The sequence below is a fragment of the Salarias fasciatus genome, chromosome 7, assembly GCF_902148845.1.
Source record: "Salarias fasciatus chromosome 7, fSalaFa1.1, whole genome shotgun sequence".
NCBI classification, from domain to species: Eukaryota; Metazoa; Chordata; class Actinopteri; order Blenniiformes; family Blenniidae; genus Salarias; species Salarias fasciatus.
In genome coordinates this window covers 30,633,044-30,645,972 of record NC_043751.1, presented here as the reverse complement: position 1 = coordinate 30,645,972, position 12,929 = coordinate 30,633,044, and the positions used below count along the sequence as shown (strand labels likewise).

General features: G+C 49.1%; 1 protein-coding gene across 1 annotated transcript; it reads left to right on the top strand.

The window, feature by feature from the left end:
* Positions 1-4,390: 4,390 nt before the first annotated feature.
* Positions 4,391-10,778, top strand: b3gnt9 (UDP-GlcNAc:betaGal beta-1,3-N-acetylglucosaminyltransferase 9). The gene is given in 8 exon segments (XM_030097290.1): positions 4,391-4,547; positions 5,687-5,962; positions 6,033-6,152; positions 8,242-8,541; positions 8,544-8,627; positions 9,329-9,570; positions 9,652-9,907; positions 9,986-10,778. Coding segments are annotated over 7 exon segments (1,446 nt in total). The 5' UTR covers positions 4,391-4,547; positions 5,687-5,866; the 3' UTR covers positions 10,334-10,778.
* Positions 10,779-12,929: the final 2,151 nt, after the last annotated feature.

Genomic DNA, 12,929 nt, shown 5'->3' with positions numbered 1-12,929 from the left:
ACGGCTCGGGCCTACCTGGACTCCCTGTTCCAGGTCTACTCTCCTTCACGCCCTCTTCGCTCTGCATGTGAGAGACGCCTGGAGCTTCCAGCCCAGCTCGGCTCTAAACCTCCAGCCAGACTCTCCTCTGTTGTTCCCAAATGGTGGAACAAACTACCAGACTCTGTGCGTTCTGCCGAGTCCCGTTCTACTTTCAAGAGACAATTGAAGACTCAAATGTTCAGAGAACACCTTGGTGGTCTAAAACCAGCACTTATGTACCACTGACTAAATTGACAAAAAAAAAAAAAGAAAAAAAAAAAGAGGAGGGGTAGTGGCTCCTCTTCTGCAATTTGCTGGCAACTCCCTTGACCAATCGCACTTGAAGCAATTGAAGCTCTTACTAATGGTTTCTTTCTTATGTCTGAATTCTTGCTTGTGTTGTACGTCGCTTTGGACAAAAGCGTCTGCTGAATGAAATTGTAGAATTGCCGAATAGCTTAAAATGCTAATGAGCTGTGTCTGGCCACGCCTTCTAGAGGCCAGAGGGAGGGGCTATTTCCCTTTTTGAGATCATGAAGGGAAGATCCCTGATTGGTCTGTTTCACAGTTTTATTTTTGTTCTCTGACTTCAGTGAAACCAAACGCAGCTGATACTTTTGACATAAACATCCTGTGTTCATTAAGACCTGTGTCGTGTGAATCGGATGTACAGTAATGATGGGAGAGTGTGTGTCTCTGCAGTGTGTGTGTCTCTGCAGTGTGAACAGCCGCTACAGGTGTCATCCTCACCTTCTGCTCCCTGCCATGCGGCTGCTCAGCGGTCCACAGCCTCACTGAGCTCGTCCTGTTTCTGTCTCCACCTCCTCTCTTTATGGGGCATCTCTGCAGGATGAAATATAAACTACAGCCTGACACACACTCACTGACATTTCATACTTTTTCCAAACATATACTGTATAGCTACTCATTTGTCCATTCAGAATCTCATCTTCATCATTCATAATGATATGAAGTAAAAAATAATAACTAAATGAGACAGAAAGCATGTATTTAAATATATTTGAATTTTTATTCAGTATAAATATCCACTTTGTGCAAGGCAGCAAGGTTATAAAGTGATATACTTTATATTTATGCAACTTCTATTTCATGAGTTTGAGAAAATTAATTGTTATTGTTTTATAGTAGTTCGAAATTCTGGGAATATTCATGTACATCGGATAAAACAACGCAGCCTGCCCTCAGTGGAAACTGCTCTCTCTCTCTCTCTCTCTCTCAAACACACACACACTCACACACACACACACACACACACACACACACACACACACACACACACACACACACACACACACACACACACACACACACACACACACACACACACACACACACACACACCGCGGCGGGTTCTGCTCACCGGCCCGTCGGCAGGACTCAGCCCTCTGTAGAGTCTCTGCAGCCTCGCGCGGAGCTGCAGCAGGGCACGTGAGGGAAGTGAGCGAGGCACGTGGTCATGTGACCCGCCGAAGAGACGGGAAGGGAGATGAATTCTTATCATTATTTTATTTATTGTTATTATTATTATTATTATGGGCCACATAATTCCACACTCGCACTCAAAAATAATTACATTAATGGTAATTAAAAAAATTATAGTAAAAAAAACATTTTTTTTCTCCTTTTTTTAACAAAAAAATTTGGGGATCAAACAAAAGTGAAGGAGAGGCGGGGCCAGCGTGCAGAGAGGGGCGGGGCCAGCGTGAAGAGACCAGTGTGAAGAGAGGGGCGGAGCCAGTGTGAAGAGAGGGGCGGAGTCAGTGTGAAGAGAGGGGCGGAGTCAGTGTGCAGAGAGGGGCGGAGCCAGTGTGAAAAAGGGGCGGGGCCAATGTGGTGAGAAACGTGGAAATGTTGCGGCTCTCTGTGTGCGTGCGTGCGTGCATGCGTGCGTGTGTGTGTGTGTGCGTGTGTGTGTGTGTGTCCTCTCCAGCATCAAAGCAGCAGGATGAAGTGTTCTGGACGCTGTAATGAGCCAAACAGAAACAAGACTCCTCTTAATAACATGATTTCGTATTTTATTTTATTCAGTTTGAATGCTGGTCCATGACATTGCTGGACCTGTGGAGGGGACAGAAAGATAGGAAGACAGAGAGAGAGAGAGACAGATAGAGCAAGAGAGAGAGAGAGAGAGAGAGAGAGAGAGAGCAAGAGAGAGAGAGAGAGAGAGAGAGAGAGAGAGAGAGAGAGAGAGAGAGAGAGAGAGAGAGAGAGAGAGAGAGAGAGAAATAAAGAGAAACGTGCAAAGGTAGCAACGATCCTTCTTTGAACCGACACTCCAGACGAGCTGCTGCTCCACCTGAACAGAGACAGAACTGAGAACATCCTCCGGCCTCCTGTTTGGAAACAGCTGGTAGTTCTCTGGAACGCAAGCCGAGGATCCAGGTATCAAATTACATAGCAGAGCAGCAGGAGAGACCCAACACAGAGCAGATAGCCGTTGGTCTAACAGCCCACAAGACAACAAGGCGACTGAGTCCACATGCAGAACATGAGGAGATGAGAGATCAGCGTGATCATGCAACCATGACCTCTGACCTCTGAGAAGATCAGAAGCAGGTTCTTCCTCTCATTACCTGTGGAGGGAAGCTTGTTTTTGCTTCACGTTGCGGAACCTGCCGACACACCGCCGGTCTCTGGTTCCAGTTTTCACCCGTCCTCCATCCAGGCTGCGTTCGGCGTGTTTGTGCAGCAGTTTGTTGCGTGGAGCTTCACGTGTTGCAGCACACGCCGCCTCCTTCCTCCCGGCTCCCTGAGCGGTCGTGTTCGTGGCCAGCTGGATTCTATAGGAGCTCCATATGGTTCCGTAAAGATCCGCTCCCCGCCCATAAATCACTGTGATCACCGCCGGTCCCCGGAGGCTCTGCGACTCGGCCCCTTCTGCGGAAAGCATCGCCAGAACCCGGCCGTCCTCGGCCGAGCGCGGCGAGACTTTCAGCTCAGATGAAGCCTCTGAAATCAAAGACTTCTCAGTATCGGTGTAGTTTCAAAAGGTCAAATCCAGCCCTGGGTTTTTTTTCTTAATCCAGTCAAACAATTGTTTAAACTTCTGGATCAGATCAAAAGAATTAAAATTTACTGTCAGCAGTAGTTTAAAGAAGCTCAGTCCATCTGTGGCTCAGAGCGCTCAGGCCAGACGTGAAGCTTCCAGGTGTGTCGAGAGTCTCAGCAGTTTCTGGTTTAAGAAATGTTTTTTTAATTAGCGCTTCAGCTACATGGAGAAGTTCTGTGAACAAAGTGGCGTGAAGTTGTGAAGCGTGCGTTCGGACGCCGCCGAGCCGAGCGGGGGTCGTCTCACTCGGAGGGGATTCGGTGGCGGCGCTGAACTCCCTGAACCCAGAAACACATTAAAAAAGGAGAAATCGTGACTCATGCGGCCCCCTCCCCCTCCGCTCCCCTCCAGACTGTTCTTTCTCCCCCACTCGGCCGGCTGGCATCTGGTTCGCTCCAACATGCCAGGACCTCCGTGATGCCTTCAGGGGCCACCTCAGCTCAGGGAAACAGGCTCCCTTTTCTTCGTGTGTCTCGCTTTAATAACATATGTCTGAGTTCACTCTTTAAATGATCTGATCAGAAATTATGTTGGAAAAGATTTTTATGTGTTTTCATTTATTCTAGTTTGTATTTTTGATATTCATTCATAAAGTGCTTCATTCCCTCTGCTTCTGAACTCACACTGCATTGATTTCAAATGTCTTTTAGGTGATTTTATCCGGAAGACACATTTTATTTAAGGTCTTATTTACTGTTTGTATCTTATGAGTTCACCTGTATCCCATCTGGTTTTGATCATACTGTTCAGACGTTTCTCTCTGCTCCATGTATATGAAGTGAACTTGTTTCCCTCAGTGACTGATTAAATTCTTATTCACTGAGTTGTTTGTGCATGAATGTGAGGGCTGAGTGGAAAGCTGTGAGAATGAGGAAAGTTTTCTGAATCTGAATTTGTTCTTTTATTGTGCCTCGTTCCACTCTGACGTATTTTACTTCCGTTATTCTTGTGAACCAGACTGTTCTGCTCTATGAAACTTTGTTCGCAGCAGTAAAATAGTTAAAGAAGTGAAGCTGAATAAGTGATTTCTTTCAGGATTTGAGTAGTTCCCGTTGTGGGGCCCTCGTGCCGGGTTCCAGAGGGAGTTTAGACCAATCCTGAGGGTGAGAAGAGGTTTGGAACCAGAGCTGAAAAGAACCGGCTCCATGGCATGAGTTAAAGTAAATTGAACTAAATGGAAGCAGCCCTCAGCAGCATTTTCCCCACCGCCCCTGAACGCACCGCGTGCGCACTCAGCTGCAGCTCAGACAGATGTGGACGGTCCTCCTCCTCCTCCTCCTCCTCCTCCTCCAGACCAGGCTCATGACTCCAGCATCTGGCTCGCTCGCTGCTCTTTCCTCACTTCCTTCGCTGGATCTGCGGACGGGGAAACTTTCCTCTGCGGAAAGAAGACGCAGGAGCGTGCACAGCGGCCCAGATGTTCGCGGTCTGAGCGGCCTCCTCTCCGTCCGTCCCGGTGAGTTTGAATGACTTTCGATCATCAGGTAACTGACGGAGGAGATGAAATGTGTGACTGACTCAGGTCGGCGGAAAAACTGCAAACTGCGCAGAAAGTTTTGGTCGCGCTTGTTGGAGTTTTGCCTTATTTGGTAAAAAGAAAAACAGCCAAAGCAGAGTAATTGTGGTGGTGTTCATTCCTGTTGTCAGATTGCCCCCGGTGAGGGCTGCAGGCCTCTGAGGGGCTGTTTGTTGGTACACAGTGTTCCTCGATGTCGTTCGTACCCTCATGTTCCCTTACATAAGACGGACACTCCCCCTCCGATCAGCCGCGACGGAGAGGAGGGAATCCAGACGAAGACGCCGCTTTAAGGTTCTGTTTGAACCAGCAGAGACTGCGTTTCAGCAGAAATCAAAGTTAGATCCCAAAGTCTAACACGGGTCCTCGGAGGGTCCACAGGATGCCCGGTGCAGTGGTTCAGCGGTCCCACCTCATGGTGAGGATCTCTGGTTCAAGTGCAGGCTGACCTCTCTGTGTTTGGGTTTCGTCCCGCAGAACAAAAACTCGCGTTCCAGCTGACCGTACAGCCTTGTTCAGTGTGTCCGGCGTGTCCGGCCGGTGACGGAGTGGCGACGCGTCCGTGTCCAGCTGGGACCGGCTCCTCGGAGCAGGACGAGGCGGTACGGAGGGATGAATCACTCGCCGCTCCGCTGATACGAGTCAGCTGTTCAGAGCGGAGGAAACCCGCTGACCGCCGCAGTCCGAGCGCCAGGAAAAACCAGCCGCCCGTCCCGAGGAACATTTCCCAGAGGAACCGGCCATAAAGAACATGCAGAGTGTGTTCAGAAGGCAGAAGGTTTGGCTGAAACGCAGGGAAGCTTATCGGCGCGACGCTTTTTGAAAAAGGCAGGAAGATGCAGAAACTCTTCATTCAAACCCAGCAGGAGCGTCGCTGCGTCGCCTGGATGAAAAACAGCTTTGCGTAAGACTGCTGTGACTGGTGGCATGAAGTGTGACCCGGGGTCAGGAAGCCCTTTTGAGGGGGGTCAAAGGTCACACAGGCCCCTGAAACCTAACCTGCTCGCCGGTGAAAGGAGTCGGCGCAGAAAGCGACCAGGAGTCGGCTCTTATTAAACGAGGCTGTTTGTGTTCTCCAGATCCTGGACTCGCCACTCCGCCTCCCGGCGCCGCGGCGGGCGGAGCGCAGCGCCGCCGGCCCGGGCGCCACAAAGACGCAGCAGGGATGCATTTTCACAGGCGGGCTGTGAAGCCGGCGGCGGAGAGGACGAGGGGAAAGCTGCGGGCTGAGGACTGCGACTAGAGCCAGGGTGGAGAAGATGGCGGCCCTGAGGCGGATGTTCCACGTGAAAGGAGACGTGCTGTGCACGGCGCTGCTGCTGCTGCTCTTCTGCCTGCTGCTCTACGCCCGCCAGGTGGGAACAGTAAACGGCACGCCCTTCCCGTTTCCCGGTTACTCTGACTGAACGCCGTGCGTGTCCGCAGGCCGTGCTGTCCTCCGGGTCCGACGCCACGCTGTGGAGGCTGGAGGTCCACGGCTCCACCAGCTCCAACAGGAACCTGCTGGGAGCCGGCGGGGCCACGGGCCTGCAGGAGCCCGGCACGGTACGACAACCCGTTCTCCGGCGGGGCATGGCGGTCCGGGCTCTCCGGTCGCTCCACTGATCGGTGGAGTCACTGCTCGGCTCAAGCTGGAAGAAAATCTCAAATCTCAAAGTGAAATCCTCTTCCATTTCTCAAACTCTGCTCCAGTTTGGCTCCAGTGAGTTCAGTTCAGCATAGTGACCGATGGACTGAACTCACACCTTAAACCTCTTAGAATGATGGAAACACAGTTTACTCAGCAGGATTCCAGGGAGAGAGAAGTCAGACGGGATGTTTCAGAACCCTAACCCTAACCCCACTCTCGCTTAACTGTAACCCTAAACCTAAACCTGAACCCTCCCAAAACCCCAACCCTCCTCTAACCCAACCCTCTACTGACCCTCACCTCAGGATCCTCAAACTGTAACAAGTTCGAGCCTTCCCTGACACAACTTGAGCATTTGAGGACTTTGTTTGAAGACCCGCAGCGGTGACCCTCTCACAGTGGAATCTGAAGCTGTCAAATTTCCCTCTGGGCAACAAAAACACACAAATAAAAGCACAGGAAGTCACAACCACAAGGGGAGAGATCACAAGAATAAAAGCAGGTTTGGAATGCAGCTGGAGCAGTTTCTGATGCGGCTCAGACAGACTCGTCCACCCAGCACATGCTGGTGACTGGAGTTTCTGGAGAGAACCAATGCACAGGGAGAACATGCAATCTCACCATAAAAAACCTGATTCCATGTAGATTAAAATAAATGAATAAATATGATCTTATGCCAATTTGAGTGGATTAACAAATATAAAATATATAAATTCCAAAACTGACTTTGTCCATTTCTGAGACCCGAGCCCCTGCGGTCAAAGATCTGACAATCATTCATGAATCAAAGTGATTAAACTGCACTGACCTGATGGTGGCAGTAAACTAATAAAAATGGCCACTCGCGTCTCTGCTGGGCTGAAATCCACAGAACGGTTCTTTCCCTCATAAATATTCATGCTGCATATGTTCAGTGCTTCAGTGCACGTACACACAGAGCAGCTATTATTTATGTTGTTGTTTTTTTTTCGGCGGAAGTCCATCTGCTCTGGTTCACATTTTCACAGTTCAACACATTTCAGATGCCAATTTATTTCTATTCGTCACATTCCGTGATAAGGTTTACAAGTATTCTGACAAATTATGAGTAATCAGGTCAAGTTTTCTCTTATAAAAATGAATTAAAGTGTGCACATCCACATATGTGCGTATGAAGTTAGAATTTCCTTCTGAATTTTTTACTTTTACATGAGTATAAAAGTTGAATTGGTTTTCCAGTGTCTGAACTTCTGCTTGATGAAATAATTTCTATACTTTTGCCAACTCTAATAAACATTATTTAAAGCAGGTTTGTCATTTAAAGGAGGATCTGTCCTATTTCATGCCTAATATTGACTGTAGTTAAACATATTGAACATAGAAGCCAGAAGCCCCATAAAAAGAGGAACGCATTCCTCAGGATTTATCTGGTGTTTGTGGGATAATTGTTCACATATGCAGAATTATTGTACTTTTATGAAGCATCTGCAGCTTTCCGGAGCATCTCATCTGCACCAGCAGCAGCAGCGGCTTCAATGATCCACTGGAACTCAAAGCTCGGCGTAATCCTGAACATGACCGGAATTAAAAACACGCGTCCCTGTTTATTTCACTCTACATCACCCTGACATATGTTTCACTGCAGAGGCGTCACATTTATTGCCGTCCGGGTTCACAGGCTGCTGAATTTAATTTTAACTGCAGTAAACTGTTCATAATTCCAGATGTTTACAAAACTCACATTGGTCCCATTTGTTTTGGTTGTTTTAATTTTTATTTTTAATTCAAAAGTTTAAATTTAACTTGGATCAACAGATCGTCTTATATATTACGGTTACATTTAATTCTGTATGTAACTGGTGATGAAGCGAAGCAGAAGTGTCTCTACTGGGTCATTTAACTTGACATTCACAGCTGATCTGTTGTTGACAGACAGACGGTGCGATGAGTTACGCTTCTTTTTTTCTTTTGCCTCGTCTTGACAATGAAAGCAGGATATTGAAATTGTCTTCTTTCGCTCGGCAGACTTCGTCCGGCCCCCAGGAGCCACAGCTGCCGGTCTGTAAATCCCAGACCAAGTCCAAACCTGCTCAGTCCAAACCCAAATCCAAACCTCAGAGCAAGTCTAAGACCAAGTCCAAGACCCGCAAGAAAAATGCAGCGCCGACCAAGGCGGCGGGAAATCCGCCGCCGACCATGCCCCCCTTCGACTTCCAGGGCTACCTGAGAGAGAAGGACAAGAGGAAGTTCCGGCTGCTCATCGACCAGCCGGATAAATGTCAGCTGACGGGAGCAGAGGAGGAGGAGGAGGAGGAGGAGGAGGAGGAGGAGGAGGAGCGTCGGGCTCGGTGGAGGCTCCCTACATGCTCATCGCAGTGAAATCCGTCGCTGCAGATTTCCACAAACGCCAGGTAGGAATGTTCAGCCAAAGCTGTTCATATAATCCATGGATGGAATCTGTTCTGTAATGACACGATGATGAAGTCTCAGTTATTTAGTGTCTTGAAGCTCTTAGTCTTTAACCTTCTGGACCATGATCTGTCCTGCTCGGGTTCTCCTTTACGGCTCTCAGTCGTAAACAGTCGACCCAGCGGGGATCAGTTTCCTCGCCACTCAGGAGAACCAAGTTTCCCTCAAACAGTGAGCTGGTCTTTAATCAGGACCAGTCACCATAATCGGTAACATCCCTCCAAACTGATGACGTTCGCCACAATAAAATGACGCACCGTTTCTTGGAAAATGCTGCTGGGACCGTGCTGGATCAAAAAAGTAGTGAGAGTGACAGGATGTCAGTTTTGAATTCTGTCAAGTCTTATTTAGAGACGCCTTTCTTTCAGTAAATGTTACAGTTGATTGTAAATCTGTGGGATTCATCCGTCCATCTTTTGTACCATTTCATTCAGTTTAGGGTCACTGAATTTGGTGCTGATTGGAAGAGTTTTCTTCTCAAAGGAAATCCAACAACCACACACTCTTGATTTTATCCTACTTAAGTTTCAGAAATTCTGACTTTAAAAGCAAAAAGATTTTCAGCTCCCAGTGAACTTCTTCAGCCAGACAGACTCTGATCTACTGATTCCCTGATTCCTTCTTCTGTGGTCGATGTTTTCAGGTGGTCCGTCGGACGTGGGGCAGAGAGGGACACTTCCAAAACGACGTGTCGATCCGGACGGTCTTCCTGCTCGGGGTTCCCAGGAACCGCTCGGCTCTGCCTCTGTGGGAGCAGCTCCTGGCCTACGAGAGCGACGCCTACAAGGACATCCTGCTGTGGGACTTCGAGGACACGTTCTTCAACCTGACCCTGAAGGAGACGCACTTCCTGGAATGGGTCAACAGCAGCTGTCCTCACGTCAAGTCAGTGGTGTTTCTGTCTTAAACCGCAGTGACTGAAGAGCCATGAGTCTGTTGTGATGCCTCTGGTCTCCTGTTGACCAGGTTCATCTTCAAAGGCGACGCCGACGTGTACGTGAACATCGAAAACATCCTTGAGATGCTCCGGGGTCAGAAATGGGACGAGGATCTGTTCGTGGGGGATATCATCATCCATGCCAAACCCATTCGCCGGCGCACATCCAAATACTACGTGCCGGAGTTCGTGTATGGAGGAGGTTTGTACCCGAACTACGCCGGAGGAGGAGGCTTCGTCATGTCGGGACATACAGCTCGAAGACTCAGCTCCGCCTGCCAGCAGGTAGCTCCGGCGCACAGTGGCTGAGACTCCGTCTCGTCTTTGGAGGGTTTGCCTTGACGTTTCTCCTCGCTCTTCCAGGTGGAGTTGTTCCCGATCGACGACGTCTTCCTGGGAATGTGCCTCCAGGTGATCGGCGTCAAACCGTCGCGCCATCAGGGCTTCCGGACCTTCGGGATCCCGCGGCCGTCGGCGGCGCCCAACCTCCAGACCTTCGATCCCTGCTTTTACCGGGAACTCATGGTGGTCCACAGCCTCAGCGTGCCGCAGATCTGGCTCATGTGGAACCTCCTGCACGACCCCAAGCTGAGCTGCCACAACCGGACCAAGCTGACGTCCTGGCCCTTTAAATGGCGGGAGGGCACGGAAGAGGCGGAGGCCCAGGAAGAGGCGGACTACGGAGAAAAGCAGGTGTTTGTCACGCATTAGTGACGGACTGCCGGGGCCTGGTGGATCCTCAAATTGAAAACAAAAAAGGTTAAAGCTCAGGATTTGAGGCCACTTTGATCTGTTAGAAACATTCCTTTGTGTCACAGGAGACTTGATCCGGCCGGCAGACGGTCTTTTAGGGGGGAAATGAATTGGCGAAAGCTTGGCCTGCTCCAGATTGTTCATGGAGGAAGTCCGTGGGGAGATGAGGCTTCGGCCATCAGAGTCCGTCTGTCTCGTTCACACAGACTGGGATGAGTAGAGAAGACTGCGATCAGACGGAATGTCGACAGACCTTTGAATGTGTTACCACAGTTTGCACAGCGGTCCACCAGGACGACTCGACCCATGCGGTTAGCCGGCTTAACCTCATTCAGACGCAGAAGAAACGCTTCACACCGACGAGAGAGAATGCACCGCTCTGCCGGTTTGCTGCTTACTTCAGTGAAACCGTCGGGGCTGGAAGTGTTGCTGCGAAGTGAATCGTCTCCTGGAACGGCGCACCAACGGACAGTCGCATTATCTGTTCCCCGGGGGAACAACAAAAGAAGACGAAATGGAAACCAGATGCATGAAGGGCCGTGGTGCGCACACACACACACACACACACACACACACACACACACACACACACACACACACACACACAGTAACACACTCTGCTGAGCGTGTTTTCACGTGTAACTTGATGAATTGCGTATCTTTCTCTCGCCGATCGCACGTGTTTCCCCTCAGATTAATTTAAGTCCGTATTCTCATGTCTCGACTTCAGCCAGCCGTGCACGTCTTTGGCTGTAAATCCAGAACAGACATCAAACAGGCTGGCACGGAGCCCTGGAGTCTCCGCAGGGGAAGAAAACCCGAGAGCAGGAACAGCTGGGACCAGGAGACTCTCAAGTCCACCTACTGCGCCATTTTCTCCTTTTTCACCCAGGTCAGGGTCGCGGAGGCTCGACCTGACTGTAAATTACTCACAGATTCTGCACAGAGTCCCAAACAGGAACTTCTGGAAGTTTCTGGAACCGCTGGAGGTTTCTGCTGGATCCAGAGAGAAATCCTGGAGCTGCTGGAGACGTTTCGACATCTCGTCACAGTCTTTATTCGTTCAGCCGTTCACATTTATCACAGGATATATTTCAGAGCACCACAGTTATTTTCATTTTTATGGATTTTGTCATTCAAACAACCAAACCAAAAAATGTGATGAAGAATTAAAGAAAAATAGGATTAATGCTGAAATGCTTCTCTCAGGTGTTGTGGAGTGAAGAGTTTTGGATTGTCTTTGTGAAACGAGTCACTCAAAATGATTTGCAGCCAGAACACACTACATACACACTCACTAAAATAAGGACCCTTAAAATGCAGATTGGTTCAAGGTGCTGAAAGCCTCAACCGATCATCAAAAGACAGGCCAGCATCAAGTAGGACTCCATGGTTTCTGATGGACGGCTTGAGGTTGCTTCACGGAAGTCCCAGAGACGTGGTCAGAGCAGAGGTGTGGGTTGAGGGGCCAGAAATTCCCTTGAGCTTATTTTCATTGTTAAGTTTGAGAAGGTTTTGGGAAATCCAGGACTTCACTGAGGCAAGATAATATTTCAGAGGGCTGACACTGCTTCGATCTGCAGGTTTTAAGAGCATGTAGTCGTCAGCGTAGACATGATCATTTACATGGTGAGTTACTATGATCTGGGCCAGGGGCAGTAAGTCGATCAAGAAGAGAAGCAGCCCAAGAACTAAGCCCTGTGGCTCCCCACAGGTCAACCCGGCAGCTGATGATGAGGAATCTTCTAGTGTGATTGAAAAGGTTCTGTCAGTTAGCTAAAGCTTAGCTAATGCTAAGCTAATAACTTTGGTAAACAAAGTGAAACCAGCGCGGCTGCCAGCTGGAGGTGGCGCGGAGTGATACGAAGGGAGAGAAAATAGTGCCAAGCGTTTACGAGGTCTGACTTTTTCGTGGACAACGGTTTTGTGATACAAATATCACTCTTTCGAACACATGTTGGTTTGAGAAGAAAAACGCTTTATTTTCGGGACCCCAGCAAACTTGCCGGACTACTTTCGTCTGGACCAAAACCGGACAGGATCTCCGCTCGCTGGACGCTGTCAGGGGTCAGGGGTCAGTCTGTGTGAATGAACAGCACTGCTGATGGGGATGCCATACAGATTCATGTCAAAAATCCCAAACTATCCCTTTAAGGATTTTCAGATATAACTATCTCTCCAACGGACGGAAAATAAAAACTGTCCAGATGTTGGTGTGAACCAAAAAATACATCGATCAGTGGTTTGGGCTGCAGCAGGTGGTGTAACGCTGAGGAGGAGACAGTTCTGCTGCTCTGTAGTATCAACTGAGCATCGCTTGAACGCCACACCTGAGGATTAACGTACCACCACATACATCCGGGCAGGTGTGTGGCGATACACATGGACAGGAACCAAGAAGGACCATTTCCCAAAGAACTGCAAACAGTCCAACTTGCTACTTTAACGATCTGATCAGTGAGTGTATGCAGTAACAACGGGTGGAGAGGAAACTGTATTTATCTATATATGGTGAAGGAAATTCCTGTTTCAACCTGAAAAAGGGGGGCTTGTT